This window comes from Strix aluco, chromosome 2 (assembly GCF_031877795.1).
Source record: "Strix aluco isolate bStrAlu1 chromosome 2, bStrAlu1.hap1, whole genome shotgun sequence".
Taxonomy (NCBI): Eukaryota; Metazoa; Chordata; class Aves; order Strigiformes; family Strigidae; genus Strix; species Strix aluco.
The window spans coordinates 116,097,800-116,116,516 of record NC_133932.1 but is presented as its reverse complement, the minus strand read 5'-3'; the positions used below and the strand labels follow the sequence as shown (position 1 = coordinate 116,116,516).

The following is an 18,717-nucleotide window of genomic DNA, read 5'->3' as shown; positions in this document are numbered from 1 at the left end:
CAAAAGGCCAAATGCTGTGAAATACTGGCATGACTCAAAAGGATCCTTTTGACAGAAACAGAACAAAACCAGCGAGTACTCCTCTGGTGCAAGAATATTTAATTCCACAACTACAGCTGCATGGTTGTAATGAAATCCTGGTTCATCTGAAGTCACAGAAACATAACTAACAATTGCTACCCTTAGGCCACATTCTTCCCTCTAGAAAGGCCAAAGGATATTCAGCACTTCTTGAATCATAATCAGGTAAGTCAGGAAGCAAGCTTTCTTTACTTCACGTAAAGTACTCTCCAGGTTTGTTTTTCCTAATTTGCATTGCAGGACATGAAAATGAAAGCTATTAACTGAGACCCCAAAATGTACTAAAATACAAGTTGAACAACAGAATGTTCTAATTCTGTTCTGATATAGAAGCATGTACCATTAATAAGCACATATTAAGCTCCAGAGTTTCTAAAAAAATTATACCTACCCATACGTCACTCCAGCAATACTACATTTCTTAAAGTTCATGATATTGCATGTTAGAGTACCTGTTTTATCAGAAAACAGGTATTTTACCTGAAAGGAAAAAAAGAAAATCTAATTTTCAATTTGCAAAGTAAAGAACTCAAAGTGGAAAAATAGATTAAGTATCAGGAAAATTCTGGGAGACATATGGCTCAAATGTCACAGTATTGGCCAATACAGGATTACAGCTTAGTTTGTCTTACCAAAACTACAGCAAAATAATCAGGCAAGTTATTTAATAACATTATTTCTTTTTCTCTAAATGCTGAAAGGCTTAAATAGTAGGTATCAATTGCCAAGGCTCCAGTGTGATCAGTATGGAAGTACTTGCTTGTGCTAACTGGACATTCCCCATATCTTTCAACTGTACTAATGTCAAACAGCAAGACTTGAAATTAAAACAAGAACTCATAAGATTGTTGAAGAATCATTAGAATTTAACACACTGAAGAAATTCTAATCACAAGGAATTTTGTTTTTTGGGTTCACACACACACAAATATTACTGCACCAGGAATATCCTATAGTAAGTCCAAACGGTATTCTGCAGGCAAATAAAACCTTTTTCTGGCATCCAGTCATGAGCAGTCCTCAAGTACAAAATACATCCACAGTGAGCACTGCCCAAGCTAATAATCCCGTAATGGAAACCACTGACTTTCAGCTAGAACTTGGAGATGACTCCAACACAGCAACACAACTTCTTGGAGCATTAGCAGACTCAACATTCCCACCTTCAGTAGGCCACAACAGAGCAAAATTAATTGCAAGCTAAATTCCATACTGTTTTACCTCTGTACCAGGTAAGAATTTAAACCAGCAACAGGTAGGAAGGGCTAGTCCCAACGTAAGAGTTAGCCAATTTAAAAACGAGAATATTTTGCCTAGAGTTGCAAAAAGCTTTTCCTCAATATCTGCATTGAGGTCAAGACAGTGCACTACACTCCTAGTTAAGCAATGCTTCAGCTGTGCACTACACTGCTTCTGAATACAGCATAGGAAATGCAGCCTTGTGCAAGTCAAAAGTCAAAGTGGATACCCAAACACCTGACGAACTTCAAGTCATTAATAATTCTAGCATATAACAAAATTTTAAAGTGCACCTGTGAACAATTCAATTAATGGATCCAAAAATTCAGTCCAGTTACATGGAATCACTAGTAAGCCATTTCTGAAAACAACATATAGGCCAACAATAGACATTATGCCACATAATATAGTCTACTTTGGACAAAAACACTACCATAATTTGAAAGTTGATAACTTCACATCACAGCAATCTAAATGCAAACCAATTTTTAACAACCCTAAAGAAAAAGCCAATAGGATTAAGCAGGCAGAATACCGACTACCACTCTGCTGAACAGCACACATTCATTATATATTTTACATATATAAACATTGTCTCCAACACTAAATTCACACAGATTATGAAGTTCATGTGGTTCAGTTACATAGCCATGACTTTGATGGGCAAGGAAAAAAAGCTAGGATTTCTCAGTGGTACTACAAAATTCGAATGGCAAAGTTGTGTTTTCCAGTAAGCTTGTTTTGGGAAGCCCTCCCATTTTGAAAACATCTCATTGGAAGAATTTATAAAAAAATCTCTTACAGCAACTGCAAGTTAATATACAATTGTCCTTATCTGAAAGGAACAGAATCATCTAGGTTGGAAAGGACCTTGAAGATCATCCAGTCCAACCATTAACCCAGCACTGACAGTTCCCAACTACACCATATCCCTCAGCGCTATGTCAACCCGACTCTTAAAACACCTCCAGGGATGGGGACTCCACCACCTCCCTGGGCAGCCCATTCCAACACCTAACAACCCGTTCTGTAAAGAAATGCTTCCTAATATCTAGTCTAAACCTTCCCTGGTGCAACTTGAGGCCATTCCCTCTTGTCCTATCACTTGTTACTTGGTTAAAGAGACTCATCCCCAGCTCTCTGCAACCTCCTTTCAGGTAGTTGTAGAGGGCGATGAGGTCTCCCCTCAGCCTCCTCTTCTCCAGACTAAACAACCCCAGTTCCCTCAGCCGCTCCTCGTACGACATGTGCTCCAGACCCTGCACCAGCTCCGTTGCCCTTCTCTGGACACGCTTGATTAATTCAATGTCCTTTTTATAGTGAGGGGCCCAAAACTGAACACAGTATTCGAGGTGCGGCCTCACCAGTGCCGAGTACAGGGGCAAGATCACTTCCCTGTCCCTGCTGGCCATGCTATTTCTGATACAAGCCAGGATGCCATTGGCCTTCTTGGCCACCTGGGCACACTGCTGGCTCATGTTCAGCCGGCTGTCAGTCAACACCCCCAGGTCCCTCTCTGACTGGCAGCTCTCCAGCCACTCCTCCCCAATCCTGTAGCCCTGCTGGGGGTTGTTGTGGCTCAAGTGCAGCACCCGGCATTTGGCCTTATTCAAATTCCTACAGTTGGCCTTAGCCCATCGCTCCAGCCTGTCCAGATCTCTCTGCAGAGCCTCCCTACACTCAAGCAGATCAACACTCCCACCCAGCTTGGTGTCATCTACAAACTTACTGAAGGTGCACTCGATCCCCTTGTCTAGATCATCAATAAAGATGTTAAACAGGAGTGGCCCCAAAACTGAGCCCTGGGGGACACCACTCGTGACTGGCCGCCAACTGGATTTAACTCCATTCAACACAACTCTTTGGGCCCGGCCATCCCGCCAGTTTTTTTACCCAGCAAAGCATGCTATCATCCAAGCCTCAAGCAGCCAGTTTCACCAGGAGAATGCTGTGGGAAATGGTGTCAAAGGCCTTACTAAAGTCAAGGTAAACTACGTCCACAGCCTTTCTGTCATCTAATAAGCAGATCGCCCTGTCATAGAAGGAGATCAGGTTTGTCAAGCAAGACCTGCCTTTCATAAACCCATGCTGACTGGGCCTGATCACCTGGTTGTCCCACATGTGTTGTGTGATGGTACTTAGGATGAGGTGCTCCATCAGCTTCCCGGGCACCGAAATCAAGCTGACAGGCCTGTAATTTCCTGGAACATCCTTCCGACCCTTCTTATAGATGGGCGTCACATTGGCCAATTTCCAATCTGTCGGGACCTCCCCAGTCAGCCAGGACTGCTGGTAAGTGATGGGAAGTGGCTTGGTGAGCACCCCAGCCAGCTCCTTCAGCACCCTTGGATGTATCCCGTCTGGTCCCATAGACTTGCGTGTGTCTTGTTTAGGTCACTGACTGTCTCCTCCTGGATTGCAGGGGGGTCGTTCTCCCAGTCTGTCTTCTGGCTGAGGAGGCTGGATTCCCTCAATACAACTAGTCTTGTTATTAAAGACTGAGGCAAAGAAGGCATTAAGCACCTCAGTCTTCTCCTCATCACTTGTTACCATATTTCCTCCTGCATCTAGCAGGGGATAGAGGCTCTCCCTGGTCTTTCTTTTGCTATTGACATACTTATAGAAACATTTCTTGTTGTCCTTGATTGCTGAAGCCAGATTAATTTCCAGCTGGGCTTTAGACCTCCTGATTTCCACCCTGCAACATGGAAATGCTTAAAGGAACACAATCTAAATTAGGACTAGAACTATTTTTTTTGACTTGCGTTTCCTGTGAGGTGGGCAGAAACATGAGCTAAGAACACAGACTGAGGCTGTTGGCCTGCTCTTCAGCCAAGCTTATACTTGTACATTCTGTTTCAGTACAGGCGGTCAAAACCACATAGCATCCCTCCAACACCCTTGAGTAAAAAAGTCAGGATACATAGGAATTACAGATTCAATTCCCATGCTTAAAACCGCCTCTATGACTTCAAATTTAATTCTGTGATTTCTCATTATTTTACTTGTAAGACTTGGACTAATGAAAGTAAAGATGTCCCATTAACCTGAACCAAAGAGCAACAGAATAAAGCAGATTTGTACAGCATGATCTCATTCCCTCTGTCTTCCCAGAATCTCTCACAAACATGAAAGTGTTGTCTTACCTGCCCAAGTTCCTCATTCAGGTTTGAGGTTCTGGCCATTGCAGGTGTATCTGTTTCAGGATAATACATATCTGTGTCCTGAAATGAGTGAAAAAGTTAGACCTATGCTATACAAAGTGGAACACTGAAGTCTCCAGTCTTCTAGTCAGCTCCAACTTGGGCTTTATTGAGTTAACTCCATTGGTAGAGGTTCTGAACACCCAAGACAACAGCATCCTAGGCTGAATAGGGGTACCTCCTTTCCCAAGTACACCTCCACAGTATATGTACATGAGAAAAGCCAAATTCAGCTACAGGTAGTTATCATTTTCTTCACTCTATTTCTACTTTAAGGATTTAGTACAGAAGGAATAAGTTCCAATAAGATATGAGACACAACTTGAAACTCCCCAAAACTCCCTCCTCTGAGCAGATGTGACAAGCTAATCATAGGTCTTCAGTTACAACAATGCAATTTACTCTAGCCACATATCCATGACTGAAAAGACAAATCAAGCAACCCTGTGAAATCAACTCTTATTACTTCACTTAAGTGGGAGGGTAAACAAAACAGCTGCCACATGAACCAAAGCAATTTCTCAGATAAGCTAGGTAAGCATCTCCAGTACATAAGCAGCTCAGAGAACAGGCACATTAGACATTAAGTTATTTGTATTTTACAGGAACCACTACAAGTTTACTGAAAGTCCAGGGATAAATGCATAAGACAAGGTATTCCTCTTGGTCTTGTTCAGCTTAAGAGACATCACTACAGCACTTTTGGTCCACAACTGGAGAAATATACCTTGAAGTCAAAGCTTGTCTGAACAGAGGGGCCAGTGTTTTGTTGTATGAGGCACCACCAACTCACCTTCTTACAGAAATTTTAGGATTCATACCAGAAATGACCTTAGGCCAACCTCGGGATTTAAACAAAAAAAACCACACATACAAAAAACCTCCACGCCCCCAAGCAAGTCTAGTCTTTCCCTCTGCTGTGGCTAAGAGAAGCTATACAGTACTGCAGAGTTTTCAGAAGCTATTTACTGAACATGAGTCAGCTGAGAAGCCTCCTTTCACCAAAAACTGAGCCTTCCTTCTCATCCCACAACCCTAAAATATACAAGAGCGATCATTTGCACAGGGGATCTTCCTACAACTAAATCTTATTTTCCTGTGGAACACAAAACTAACACAGAATAAATTCTCTGAACTTCTCCCTGCATTTCCCAGAAATTTCATCAGAAAAATCATCAGAAAAATCTGGTAGATTTCAGGGTAGGTTTGTTGGGTGTTTTTTTTAATGTCACTTTCCAAAACTGTTGTTAACACATTTATTCTTGTTACTTACCCAATTTATAAAAAGAGCCTGAGTAAACTTGACAACTTCCAATGTCACCAGAAGACTGATTGGAATAAGGTTGTTGTACAAGATTATAAATGTCAGCAGATTGTATCCAAAGTTGACAGACAGCATTTCTGTGGACCAAAAAACACAAGACATAAGCAGACAGAAGGCAAAAGACTGAGTTGTACAGTATAGGGGCAATCATCTTTCTGCAGTTGGCCTAATCATTTAGTAATGCTAAAATAATCAGAGTGTGTTGAGGCCCAGTATAAGGGCCTTTTTAATATTGATTTCAATAAGACATATATAAAACACCCACAGAACACATGCCTGTATACACAGCACATTATGCCAGGTGAAGAAGGGCAAGATTGGTGAGGCTATATATTAAGAGAACAGAACACTTTCTGAACAACTTTTGCTAAACAGATGGTGAGAAGTATGATATTTCACATTATAGCCCAAATTTAGAGATTTGTATGATTTGTCAAATGCCCCAATTAAGAGACACCAATATCAATAGCAACATAACTTTACCTTTCAGAAAGAGCCTACTTGTCTCAGTGTAGTCAGAAAACAAAAAATGAAGACTAAAATTTGTTCTAAAATCTGCCAGCATTGGCAGAATTGAGAAGTTACTCACACTAACAAAAACTAAGAGAACAAGCTGACTGTTAAACAGACACCTAGTAATGAACTAAGGCATCTTGCTTAAGCAGAAGAGTGGTTATTAATGGTGACAACATTGGGCAAGCTGCCCAAATCTATCTGCCAGCAAAACTGCTCCTAAAGGGAAGGGGAAGCATTTATAGACAGCAGGCATGAACTGACAAGGCTCAGTAGAGACACAGGATGAAGGCTCCTGTTCACTGTGCTGCCCACAGCCTCTTTACATTCAAAGTCTCCACATTTGTCTGTCCTTCACTTTCTTTGAAGCTTAGGGAGGCACTTCAGTCAGCATGCAGAGCACCCAGCACAATGGCATCACAGCCCACAACTGAGGGGTTTCCAGCATTACAAATAAGTTAGTAATAAGGCAGGGGATCAAACTAGGAGGAGATAGAAGAGACAGAACTGCTGAAGCCTAATGAAGATCTGAGCAAGACTTGGGAGCTTGGACCCAGGCACCTTCAAGTGTGAGCACGCAGGAATTCCATATCTGATCAATTTACAGAAAGTAGAAGCACACTTGATAATAGAAGAATTTTTTCCAATAAAATCTTTATAGAAATTAGACATTTACCAAAAATTTAATATCTACTTGCCTAGCCTGAAAAAGTGTCTTTCCCATGTGTGGTGTTTAGACGTGATAGAAAGTGCATGTTCCATTTACAAAGAGGCATCTCTACAGACTACTATGTCATCCTAGTTTATTACAGGTTGCACCTGTTTTATATTAGGACAATTTCAAGAGTTTGTTCCATTCATCTTTTCCCATATTAACAACATCATTGGAAGGCACAAATTTAAACTTGCTCATTAAAAACCAAGGGGGAGGGAAGAAACTTTGAAAGTTGCTGATACTGCCACTAGAAGACATTACAACTACAAAAAAACAGAGTCAAATATGAGGTACTTCCATGCTCTTCCTACACAATTTTTCCATTAGTATCACAATTGCAGTTCTTAAACTGCAGAAGACACCTTTTCCCATCTGTTTTGCAACCTACCACCAGAAAGACCATTTGCAGTTTGTGAGAATCATTTTCAGATCTGCATCCCAAGATGTTTGTAACCACACATTTTATAGTTAGCTACTATAACCCCCTCAGGTCAGAACTCTACTGGAGACCAATTTATTTCATCCTTAAGTGTTTGCATAAGGCCCATCTGATAACTGAACTAACAAATTCAAGGAGTATGAATGAAATCGAATAAAACCCTTCAATAAGCACTCTAAGAGATCAGTTCTCATTACAACATACTAGAAATCAGAAACCAAAAAGACTGAAACATTACCCATTAAACACAAAATCATAATATTTAGTGTTTAACAGTTTTCTCCACAAGAGCAGATCAGCATTTCTGACTGAGAAAACAGCTACAGAAACCCTTTGCTTCTGTACATGAAGTTGGAGTCAGTATCAAACTGACACCTACTATCCTACAGTCAGATACAGTCAAATATGACACGTAAGGCAGCAGTACATGACCTGCTCTGAAAACAAATTCATGCATGGCATCTCCACAGAGCTATAACTTAAACATCGAATATCCAAGAAAAACTCTTGCCTCATCTTTTGTTTCTGCCCTTCTCCCTGGGTAGTAGTTCAATGGTATTTACCTAACATTTAGAAGGTTTTATTAACAGAAGCCTCACTGGCAAGTTCAACTTCATTCCCCAAAAAAATACTGGCCCATCAAAAAGTTAGTGACAGGCTTTGTTCATTGTGCTTCTTTTTTTGTTTCTTATTTTATGCATTCATTTAGCCAAGCTAAGAGCCTGGCCAGCCCTACAGTCTGATACATCCCTAGCATGCTGCCTGCATACTCACTGTTGGAGCCAAGGTACCAGACAACTTCGCCATGTGATCTGTTCCATAATAAGGCACCTACAGAACTCACAAGGGCCATCACCAGAAGAATACAGAACAAAACCAGGATCTGCACATTGGTCACTTTTTCCACATTTGATCTCTTCAGAGGCGCTTTGGTTGAATTCTGAACAGTAGCAGAAAAAAAAAAGTCTGGCAATGACTTATACAAGAGGAAACTGCAGAGACAACTCAGTCTTTATTTTTAGAGTCCATTATAGAATTTGCTAATTCAAGTCTATTTAGCTCAGTATGGTAAGCAAAGCTCAACAAGGTAGTAATAGGAGACAATACTCCTAATGACTCCAAAACTGACAGGAGGTCAGAGGATTCCCTTCTAAAGACCTAGTACACTTGCCTCCAGGCTGCCCATCCCACTGATGGTCAGAGATGAGCAACACATCCACATTGCTTGTCTCTCCAGGCACTCCCCACCGTTAAGACAATAAAGAGACTATAGTCTTAACCTAATTATCTCCAAGTGCTAAGACTGTAGGTGGTCATTACTATGTCCTCAGCTGCTAAACCTCAGTTTTACATGTTGTTCAGCTACCAGATAAAGATAGAATACAGTTACATATTGAAGTGTTTTGAGACAGATACCTCAATAAGAGGTTGCATGTGCGCATATGTAATCACAAGTACAACAGTATCCTTGTATTCCTCAAAGACTCGCGTCTTTAACAGCTATGGCGAGTCAAACCATTTCATAAGCAAGTCCAAAAGACAAGTAGAATACAGGTAAGATAACCAGCTTCTATTAGAACATGGTATAGATTGCCTTAAAAACTTTACCTGCATGAGTTTTGTATCATGTCCTGTATACACAACAATACCCAAGACCCACTGGGTGTTTCTCAGTTGTGCACCTCTTAACAAGATCTGGTCTGGACCAACAGGAACTGGGCTGCAATGCAAGAAGTACATATATCTTTCAATTCTTGATAACACTTAAGGAAAGTAATTCTCATTTCAGCCTTACTTCCCCTTCAAAAAAAACCCAAACCACATAGAGGAAAGTAATATAATGAACTTACATGGTCCATACAACTCAAGAGAACACCAAAACCTGTATAAGTCTAACCCCTGCTAAAGCACAGTAGGGCAAAGGTGATACAAGGGAGCTGTTCTAGTTACCCAAAAATTAGTAACTTACATGGCAGCCATAAGCCTACTCTGCACTCTACCTTGCCTAACATGTTCTCTCTTGCATTGAGAGCGGACAAGCGGCACACTTGCAAAGAGACCATCCATTCCAAGCACACTACAACCTCACATATGCCATTAGACAAGAGTTTTGGGAAAATTGTATTACCCATGTGATTTTCAAGTGGGATGCAAGTGATCTTTTATTCTTGCATCTGTCACTATTCAGCTGAGTTGCCCAAGGAATACACTTTTTGTGCAGGAAAATAGGTACAGCCAGATAAAACCTGTATGTTCCCACTGACCTTTCAAGTTCTATGAATTCAAGTATTAAAATTAAGTTCTTCTAAGAGTTGCAACAGATCAAAGTCACACTGATAGACTCCAGATTCTGGAATCATTTTTCTCTATATATCTAAACTTGGTGCAGCCTTTGGCTCTAGTTGAAAGGTTTCCCCATTTCCTCTGTTATCTCATTAATAAGGCCATAAAACCCCCAACCATTTCCCCCACTCTTCCTTCTCTGTAGATGTTGCTTTTGATAAAAAAACCCACTACGATTCCAAAGAAACCAGCTCTCCCATAACAAGGAGAAGATCCAACAGGAAGACAGAACTATGTGTTATTGTACTGGCAGATGGTCTGACTAACATCTGTCAATTATTATCCTCCTCTTCCCCAGTAAAAACATGTACGTGCTCAGTGTTGCAGACCAAAAGTACACAGGAACCTTTTTTCCTAACTAAATTAATTTATAGCTTTGTCATCAAGTCAATACCTTTGACCATCTAAGCGCAAGTTTCCAGTGAAGTCGTAAAGATGACGGTTGGGTCCTTCACATTCTATCCTTCCAGATACTTTCATCAGTTCTTCTCTTGACTGGAGACTAGCAGTTTGAGACAATCCCTGCAGAGATAAAAAGGAAGTTCTTGTCAAAAGTTGTTATCAGAATGCAACCTAAGACAATGGTGCTTCCTTCCAACATAAGACACAAAATATAATCAAATGTGTGGAGATGTTCTGTCAGGTTTGTTGGTGGTTTGTTTTTGTTTGATTTTTTTTTTGATGGGTATTCAGATAACTCTCTCCTGCAAGGAAGACTCACTACAGACACAAAATCCTGCTTATATGTTTAAATTACTCTACACAAGATAGTTATATTACCTACATAATCTCTCTGTAACCAAGAGGAATGTCAGTCCCATCCACAAAGCTCCAAGTTGCATATGTGCAGGAGGAAGTAAGATATAAGTATCATCAACAGGCTTGGATTTTCTCTCAAAGTATAGCTCCACTGGTATGTTACTGCTGATACATACAGCTGCTCCTAAGCGCAGTCTCTCTTGGATCACTACATCCATTATACTCTGATCCTCAAGATCAGAATGTAATTAACTCAAGGTTAATTATCAACATATTGGTATTCCATCTCAGAGTGCACACACAACAGTCCATTGCTTTTCATCTGTCTATGAACACCTCCACTTGGTTAAGAGTGATCCATTTAGTGTTTCTTTTGCCATACTTTGACTGCAGCACTGCAAGCCAGAACAAGGCCTTAAAAGGCCCCACAACCTTATTTTTGTATTTCAAGCATGTGTCCTGAGGTAAATAAAACCTGACAGGAACTCAAGATCTGATCTAGTGGGCTGATCCGGAACAGTAAGTGACATTTCTGCGAAGGTAGTATACAAGCAGCAAACGTACAGCTTTTTAAAAGAACAAAGTAGTCTGCATTACAAAATGCTCATCTAAATTACTTTTTTTATAGTGATAGGCAACAAAGATTCTGCACTATTTCTAAACACCATGATCAGCAGTATTTCTCCAACAAAACTAGAAAGATACCAAAAAATTCCCCTACATACCACAAAGAAAAAACAAGTAACACACAAAAGGTCATTTTGAGCAATCCAGAGGCAGAAGCAGACAGATTAGCACTTGGGAAGCAGAAGCTGCAGCTCTCATCACAAGCACAGCTGAATTTTTTTTACTTTAATACAGCACTTCAATTCCACTTACTGGACCTTCAGCAAGACACAGCCAAGGTCTGCTTGATTTGCCTTTGTAGGCTTACAATACTTCCTCCAGATTACCTCCTTACACTTGCACATGAAGCATTATTGCTTGGGCGTGTATCTATTGAAAAAGAGGCTTACAGCTACATGGAAAGAGATACGCTTTTTTTTTTTTTTTTAAAAAAGTACTTTTGCTGTCATGCAAGCTAGACTCTGCTTTGTAGCTAATGTTTGAAACCTAAATGGAAAAAAAAAGTTGAAATGCAGTTTTACCTGTCGTATTTTAAGATTCGTCTCCCCATCAAGATTAGCTGTTTCAATATAGCACATGGCTTGTGGTTCACTGTAAGAGCATAAGATTCTCAGTATTATAACTCAATACTTTCTGTATACTACTTTCGCACTAAAATGGTCCACAACATACTTCAGTACACTGCAGAATACAAAAATCCATGTTGATGGTACACGACCATGAAAGGACCAGCTAAAGAGACACATTTTACAGAGATGTCTTTGGATATGAACACTCTCATACAACAAACTACAGAGGAAGACAAGTCTAAAACAGAAGGTTAATAAGAATTTAACAAGTCATGATAAATTTAAATGCCTTAAGTGGACTATTTTACACTGCAATCCATAAAATTGCTTCAGATTGCAAGAGCTACAGATAAAATACTAAGTATTGAACAGTGCAAATAATGGATGTGTTGCGATGAAGAGTGTAGTGCTCTCTGCTATTGAGTTCTGTTTGCAGACACAAAAGGTCACGGCCACAAGATCACTCTAAAGTTGAGGGACTTTTGAAGTTACATCTGAAGTCACTAACAGTCAGCTTTTTTTTTTTTTTGAGACTAAAAAAAAAAAAAGATACAGCAAGATTGAAACCGAGGGCTATAATCTGCATCTTTCCAGAGATGCTTCTGCCCTTATGAACTGGGGCAGAAAAGGAATAAATGTTTTTCACAGAACTGAATTTTCCATTAGTCAAGTTCTTATCTACATCTAAGATGGAGGAGCTCTGCATACACCATACCTGTGATAAGGAAGGGTGCTTCTATCACAAATCTTTTCCCGACATGCCCCTTAAGATTTAAAACCTCTGTATGGCACCACCAAAACTGTTTTTCCCCAACTGTCTTCTCAGGCTAGTAAGGAGTATCAGTTTCCCAGATAGAGTCAAACAAACACTTCTTTACCATATCACTTCTCATATTCTTGAGATGTTGCTATTTCTTTTCCAAAGTAACCAATTGCTTTAACAGCAAATTTACTTTATCAGCAGAAGACTCAAAGGTCCTTAGGACAAAAATTGTTAACAAAGACAGGTACATTTATAACACAGTAAGAAGCTAGGTTTTTCTCTCCAGATAGTTTTTCTTTAAAAAGTTTCAGAATCTGTTCTTTGGATCCTCCTATATGGGTAATCTGAATCCAAGAAAGACACAGATTAAGTCCAGCTTGATTCCAATTTTACTACTGTCACAAAAACCTTATCTATTACAACTTAAGTAGTTAACTCCCGAAGGAGACCTCTTGCAAAACAAGTCCTCCCACTTTCACAGAAGCGTGGAAGTGTTTCCATACAAAGTTGTGTTTGGATTCAAATATTTTTGCCATCATGTAAGCCTGATGACACCCTTCTATGAGGGGAAAAAAAAAAAAAAAAAAAAAGAGTCAAGATAAAAACTGCTGTTTAGTTCACCTCTGAGTCAGGTCAGACAGAAATTTAACACATACAAGCATAAGACCCCCACCCCTTCAAAGCATGCAAAGCCTTCTGGTGAACTGAGGACACTTAGTATTGTCATTTAAAGACTCATGGGAATAATACCAATTGCAAAGCAACACTGCTATAGAAATTGCTATTTACTTCAAGCAAAGCTTCTCCCAAATCACATACTTTGGGCTACATTCTCCAGTTATTATGTGATTATCAATGACAGCAGGTTAGTAGGATAATGTAGACAAAAACTGACCCATGCAAGTTCAGAAATAAATCAGAAAGTTTTTTAGTATAATACATTAGGGAAGTTCTCAAGTAGAACAAATGTTCCTCAATGCTGAAACAGCAAGTTATTGATGTCAAAGCGTAGCGTAACTGCATATTAAGGTTGGCAACTGCCTATTTAAAATTTGAGATTTGTTTTAAAAAAATACTATATTGTAATGCCATGGAATGAAGATACTTATATCCTCGATCATGTGACAGTTCAGGAAGACTGTTTCCCCAGCTAGCTTTCAAAAAAATGAAAGCTGACAGAAATAGCACAGACAAGAAGGTTGGAGTGGAAAATGCAACAGCTTAAAACACAACTTCCCTTAGAAATTAGGTCATCTAAGAGAACTATAACCTGGAGACCAGAGCAACACACAGTCACTGTTAAAAAGCATGAGGACAGAAGGAAATGATGGAGAAGAGCAAGGTGCCCTAAGGTTTGGCTATTAGAAAAAAGCATGTTCACAAACAGGAACTGTGCTGTTGTCTCTTGTTTAAGTCTCATGTAAGCAGACAATGGTCTTGATTTGGCCTCAAGCTGTTCAACACAGTATAGAATCCAGATTAGCAGACAATTACCACGCAAATGCTTTTAGCAGCTAACAGCAAATCTTTGTTTGACAGTATATGAGTATAAAGTTGTCCCGTATTTCACAAATTAAAAGGAGCAGGACTCAACAAATTACTGTTGCTACCATGCTAGGGATGGGCCATACATGTGATTTATCAAAGCTAAGGAGTAAACAATTTAAGTCCAAAGCTATTTTGCAGGCTAGTTATTAGGTATCAGCTGGTCTAGCCTTTTAGTATTAGTGTTTGCAAGACAAATCTTTCCCAAGGGGCAGGACAAAAAAAAAATGCTGAAATTCAGTAGAATTCATCAAAAGAAAACTTAAGCTTCCTTAATTAAGTAGAGGGAACCTCAGAAGGCCATAGAGCAACTGACTCCATGAAGCTCACGCAACAGATCTTCAGCCTTCCAAACTCAGTGACAGACTTTGTGCATTACAGGTACACAATACTATGAAGTCTTAAAGAAGCGTTCTTTCTTAAGAATGAAACAGGACTCATTGCCTAGTAAAGCCCTCCTTCGACATTGCTGAAATTTGATTTTAGATGTGGAGAAGAGTTAGGGCCATCTGATGTCTGTTTTTATAAGTAGTAAATACAGAGTTTCAAGTCCTCTGCACCTCAGTTCATCAGACACATTTCCACACCCATTCAGGATACCTGGAAGATACAATGATCATGTCTGCTGGAAGATGTTGCCCATTGGTGACCTTCACAATATCGCCTACCGCTACCTGTTGAGTCAGGAGCAGGAATACAGTAGCATGGAAAAGAAAAACAAAGAGTTCGCTTGTCTGGAATGTTAGTTTGTTATTTTCTTTCACCCAGTCAAAAGAACAGCATCATGCACAGAACAGCTAGAGACAGTGCTTCTCAAAGTCAGAGTACTTTTCACTGCAAGCTTGGAAGTATCAAAGCCTTCCCTCTTCTGAATGCCAAGTAAACAATTCTCTATAGAAAAAAATATACTCAACTGCAAAGTGCGAACTTCTGTAACTTGCATGTACTAAACATTACTTGTTTCTATAATCCTGCCATTATCTAGATTTGAGGTTTTCTCCTTTAGTCTTATTTAACCTACAGAAATATTTTTTCCTAGTAAAAAAGTAATCTTTAAACTTCACCTTCCTCAAGAATCAAGAGTTTCTCCTATTTCTTCTCCATATTACTTGCCTACCCAGTCATCACTATCAATTTTCCCTTAGCCCTCTTTAGACGCACTGCTTGTACTAGTCACTAGCAAGGAGTTTTTTCTCTACAAATAGATAGTATCAACCAGTTCTTCCCTGACTTGTAGTCACTTGAGATGTGCTAAGTCCTGATTTCTGGGATACTGAAGACCTAAGAGTTTCTGGCACCTTTAACAGGAGTCACATCCACATGGGACTTTCATTCTAAGAAGGACCAAGTAGCACTCCCAAAGCAGTAAGTCAGGCTTGCCTGATGAGTATCAGGCTGCTTAAGCCCATTTCAGACTCTCAGCAGCGCATTGGTGTTAAAATATTTAACACGTTAATTTATAAAAATTGAAACAGATGGCATGTTTGAACAGGCAGATTCACTAGTCTTACTCTGATCCCACCGAAAACAAATTTCTTACTAATTTCAGCACAAAGAAGATCAGAAGTCTGCCTTAAAGTAAACAAGGTGGGTAATACAGAACTGTTATTCCCCAACAATAACTGCAAGCCTGGACAAAATGCAGATGCAGACACAGACCAATTCAAAAAAGTGCTTAATGGTACAAGAAAACCAGATTCCAGGCTCATTTTTAAAGATCTTTCAATTCAGTGTCATCACTACAAATAGGACATAGAACAGCATCAACTAGCATGAGCATTAGTAATCAGAATCCCTGGCAATCTTTAGTTTCCACTATAGCCTAACATTTCAGCAGGATTGCTTTTAGGTCTCCTGAGATATGTCTCACTTCCCAGAGGTTTTAAAAGGGTGTACTTTTTCCCCCATTATTAGATAAGAGGGATAATTTTGTCCTTAAAAAGGTATTAAGAACCACAATTAGATAAATATGTCCCATGGGATTTCAGCAAGTTCTAGAAAAAGCTCAACAGGCCCTGGCACTGGTCTTCACAGAACATGGGTCCCCAAGTGCCTGAGGTAGCAACAGGGTTTGTGTTCCTTACTTGAGCAAACAGCTTATTACTTAGGCTCAAAACCTGAGAACTTTAGGACAGAAAGCAAAATAAGTCTCTTAAGACTTCCAGAGCAGGTACAGCATTGCAGTGAAAGTTACTCTTCCAGATTTCGACTAAAAACAAAATACTGTTTACAGCCTGAAGCATATTAGACTACCCAAGCAGAAACACTTATAATAGCTCATTAGCATTTGACTGAAATAGTACTAGATAGATACTCAAGGTGCCTTGCTCAGGGCAATAGGATATCTCCTACCCCAAGTCACAGGGTTTTCTCACATAGTGTACATTAATTCTAGGCCTCCAAATTTATTCTGGCAAGAGTACTTCTTGAACATCTTATTCCACTCCCTCCCATCCCCAATTTTATTTACCTCTTTCCACATAATGTTCTGCCACATCCCATTTCTTAGTACTGGAAAGAAAGTTTAAAGTTACATTAGAATAAATATCCAAGATTTTGACAAATTTCATAATAACTGCATCAGCCGAAGCAAGCATTGACCAGAATAGGAACACAGATCAGAAAAGTATTTTTCAGAAGTTGGCACCACACTTCTGTCCACAGCTGTAGGCATGTGCATCTAATAAAGAGGAAGAATCTTCCCTTAATATTTATGTCTTTTTTATCACCTGCTAGACAACAGTTGGTGGCTTCATATCTTTTTGGCATCATTTCACACTAACCTGCAGATGGGCAGTGGTATTACTTGTTTGAAAAATGACATTCCTTAAAACAAAGGGCATTATTTCCCACTGTCAATTAATATCAGGAAGCATCTTTATGTACAATTTAACCACAGAGTTATCACTTCTCACATTTTTCCTTGCATTTTATTCATTTTATTTTGACTTTGACACATCCAACTTCACTATGATATCAATTGCCCTTTAAGGCTCAGGCTTAATTGTCAAGCAGGTCCAAAGTCCTACTGAAAAGAAGGATATGCTTTGGCAGAAGGAGAATCCTAGATGCTGAAGTTCACATTGAAACAAAAAACAAAACAGAGTAATGAAAGAGGTCTTGGCTTCTGTAGTGTCTAAGTCCTATATTGCTGTCTTGACACACTCATTGATCAACTACTCTGGAACATGCTTTTCTACCAAAGTACTTCCTCTAGATGCTTCTACACATACTTAATACTACCCTAGTCTCAATAGTAAGGTCAAAAAAATTTATGCCAAACCATTGCTGAGCAGCGAAATCCAGTTCAGGTTTGAGCACACCAGGTACACCTAAACAAACTCAAACCCTTCACTGAAAGCAGTTTTCAGAGATGTTCAAGAAGTGTAATGTGCAACAGATGAAAGTTGAAGAGGCCAGCCCCCTACTTTGAATACAAACAGTTTTCTCCTCAATTCTATGCAATTCACGTATGTAGCTCATTTGAAAACCATACCGAATTCCCAGAAGATACAATTCTACTGAATACAGCATCAGCTGTCCTACTCCGGTTAGGCCACTCCACAAACAAGAAAGCAAGATTTGGCAAAGCAGATCAAAAACAAGAAACCCATCTCTTGATTCCTGTCCTTGGGCCACACACTTTGGAGCACTGAATCCTGAGATTTACTATTACAGTGGATGGATCACAGTGAATTAAACTATTTGGGTGGCAGCAATAGAAGCACTGCTAGTGATGCATCTGAACTGCTGAGCTTCCACCCAAACAGGTATATGCAGTTTAAAGGAGGAAGAGTTTTGTGGCATCCCTTCCCTTCCTCTATGCTGTGCTTGATTTGAGCTCCACTTACTTCAGAACTCAGAAGGCCTGAGCCCAGAATCTCAAGTGAAAAAGCCACATACCTGCTGCCTTGACTCAAAACCCAAACCCTCAGAGAGAAACTGCAACATTTAGCATCTCCTGTGAGGCTAAACAGCCTCCTGTTTCACCAGAAAATCTGAGACATTTCAGTGAACAGTTCGCATTGTTGTATTGTTCACTTGCAATGAAGATATTTTGTAGCTTCAAGTGCCACTGAACCATTGAACTTGGTCTTGTAAACAATTTACCTAAAACAATTTAGCTTTCATGCTTACTGAAGTCAACTATTAAAATGAGTCAAGCAAATTACTGAAGCAAACTTTTTTTAAACCATAACCCCAACATCTAAAGAGAAAGCTTCCATTAGACATAAAACAGTTCAGAAGTTTTCAGGTTGCAATTTTGCACCTTCTACTCTGCTTAACCCAGCTTTATAGGACTACTCCAAAGGACAGAAAAGACTGTCTTCTCTAGAATATTTATAGGAGAGTAAAATTGATGATTTATTCGTTGTCAAAAAGGTCTTTTGTTAAAGTAACAAAGAACAAATACCTAAAAAGACTGCTCCTCCTCAAAACCAGAGTTTCAATACAAACCTTCAATCTAAGACTTCTTAAAATAAAAACAGTGTATTGATGTTCAAGATCTAGGGCTTAATGCTATCACTCACACCTAGGTGTGTAGGGCCATTTGAAATGCTGCTTCTGAAGGGCAAGCATTTCCCATCAGTCTTGT

At 39.6% G+C, this 18,717-nt stretch overlaps 1 protein-coding gene across 3 annotated transcripts in view; it reads right to left on the bottom strand.

Moving 5' to 3' along the window:
• Positions 1 to 18,717, bottom strand: part of ATP8A2 (ATPase phospholipid transporting 8A2) — a 353,217-nt gene that overhangs the window by 272,268 nt on the left and 62,232 nt on the right. For all 3 annotated transcript variants that reach the window (XR_012622101.1, XM_074815984.1, XM_074815985.1), the window contains 9 exons: positions 16,591 to 16,631; positions 14,721 to 14,794; positions 11,765 to 11,834; positions 10,252 to 10,379; positions 9,123 to 9,234; positions 8,289 to 8,454; positions 5,797 to 5,924; positions 4,467 to 4,544; positions 473 to 561 (listed from right to left, as the gene is read on the bottom strand). Coding sequence is in view for 2 of the 3 variants with exons in the window: in XM_074815984.1 (XP_074672085.1) it covers positions 473 to 561; positions 4,467 to 4,544; positions 5,797 to 5,924; positions 8,289 to 8,454; positions 9,123 to 9,234; positions 10,252 to 10,379; positions 11,765 to 11,834; positions 14,721 to 14,794; positions 16,591 to 16,631 (886 nt within the window). In the remaining variant the exon portion in view is untranslated. The remainder of the gene's footprint in view (positions 1 to 472; positions 562 to 4,466; positions 4,545 to 5,796; positions 5,925 to 8,288; positions 8,455 to 9,122; positions 9,235 to 10,251; positions 10,380 to 11,764; positions 11,835 to 14,720; positions 14,795 to 16,590; positions 16,632 to 18,717) is intronic.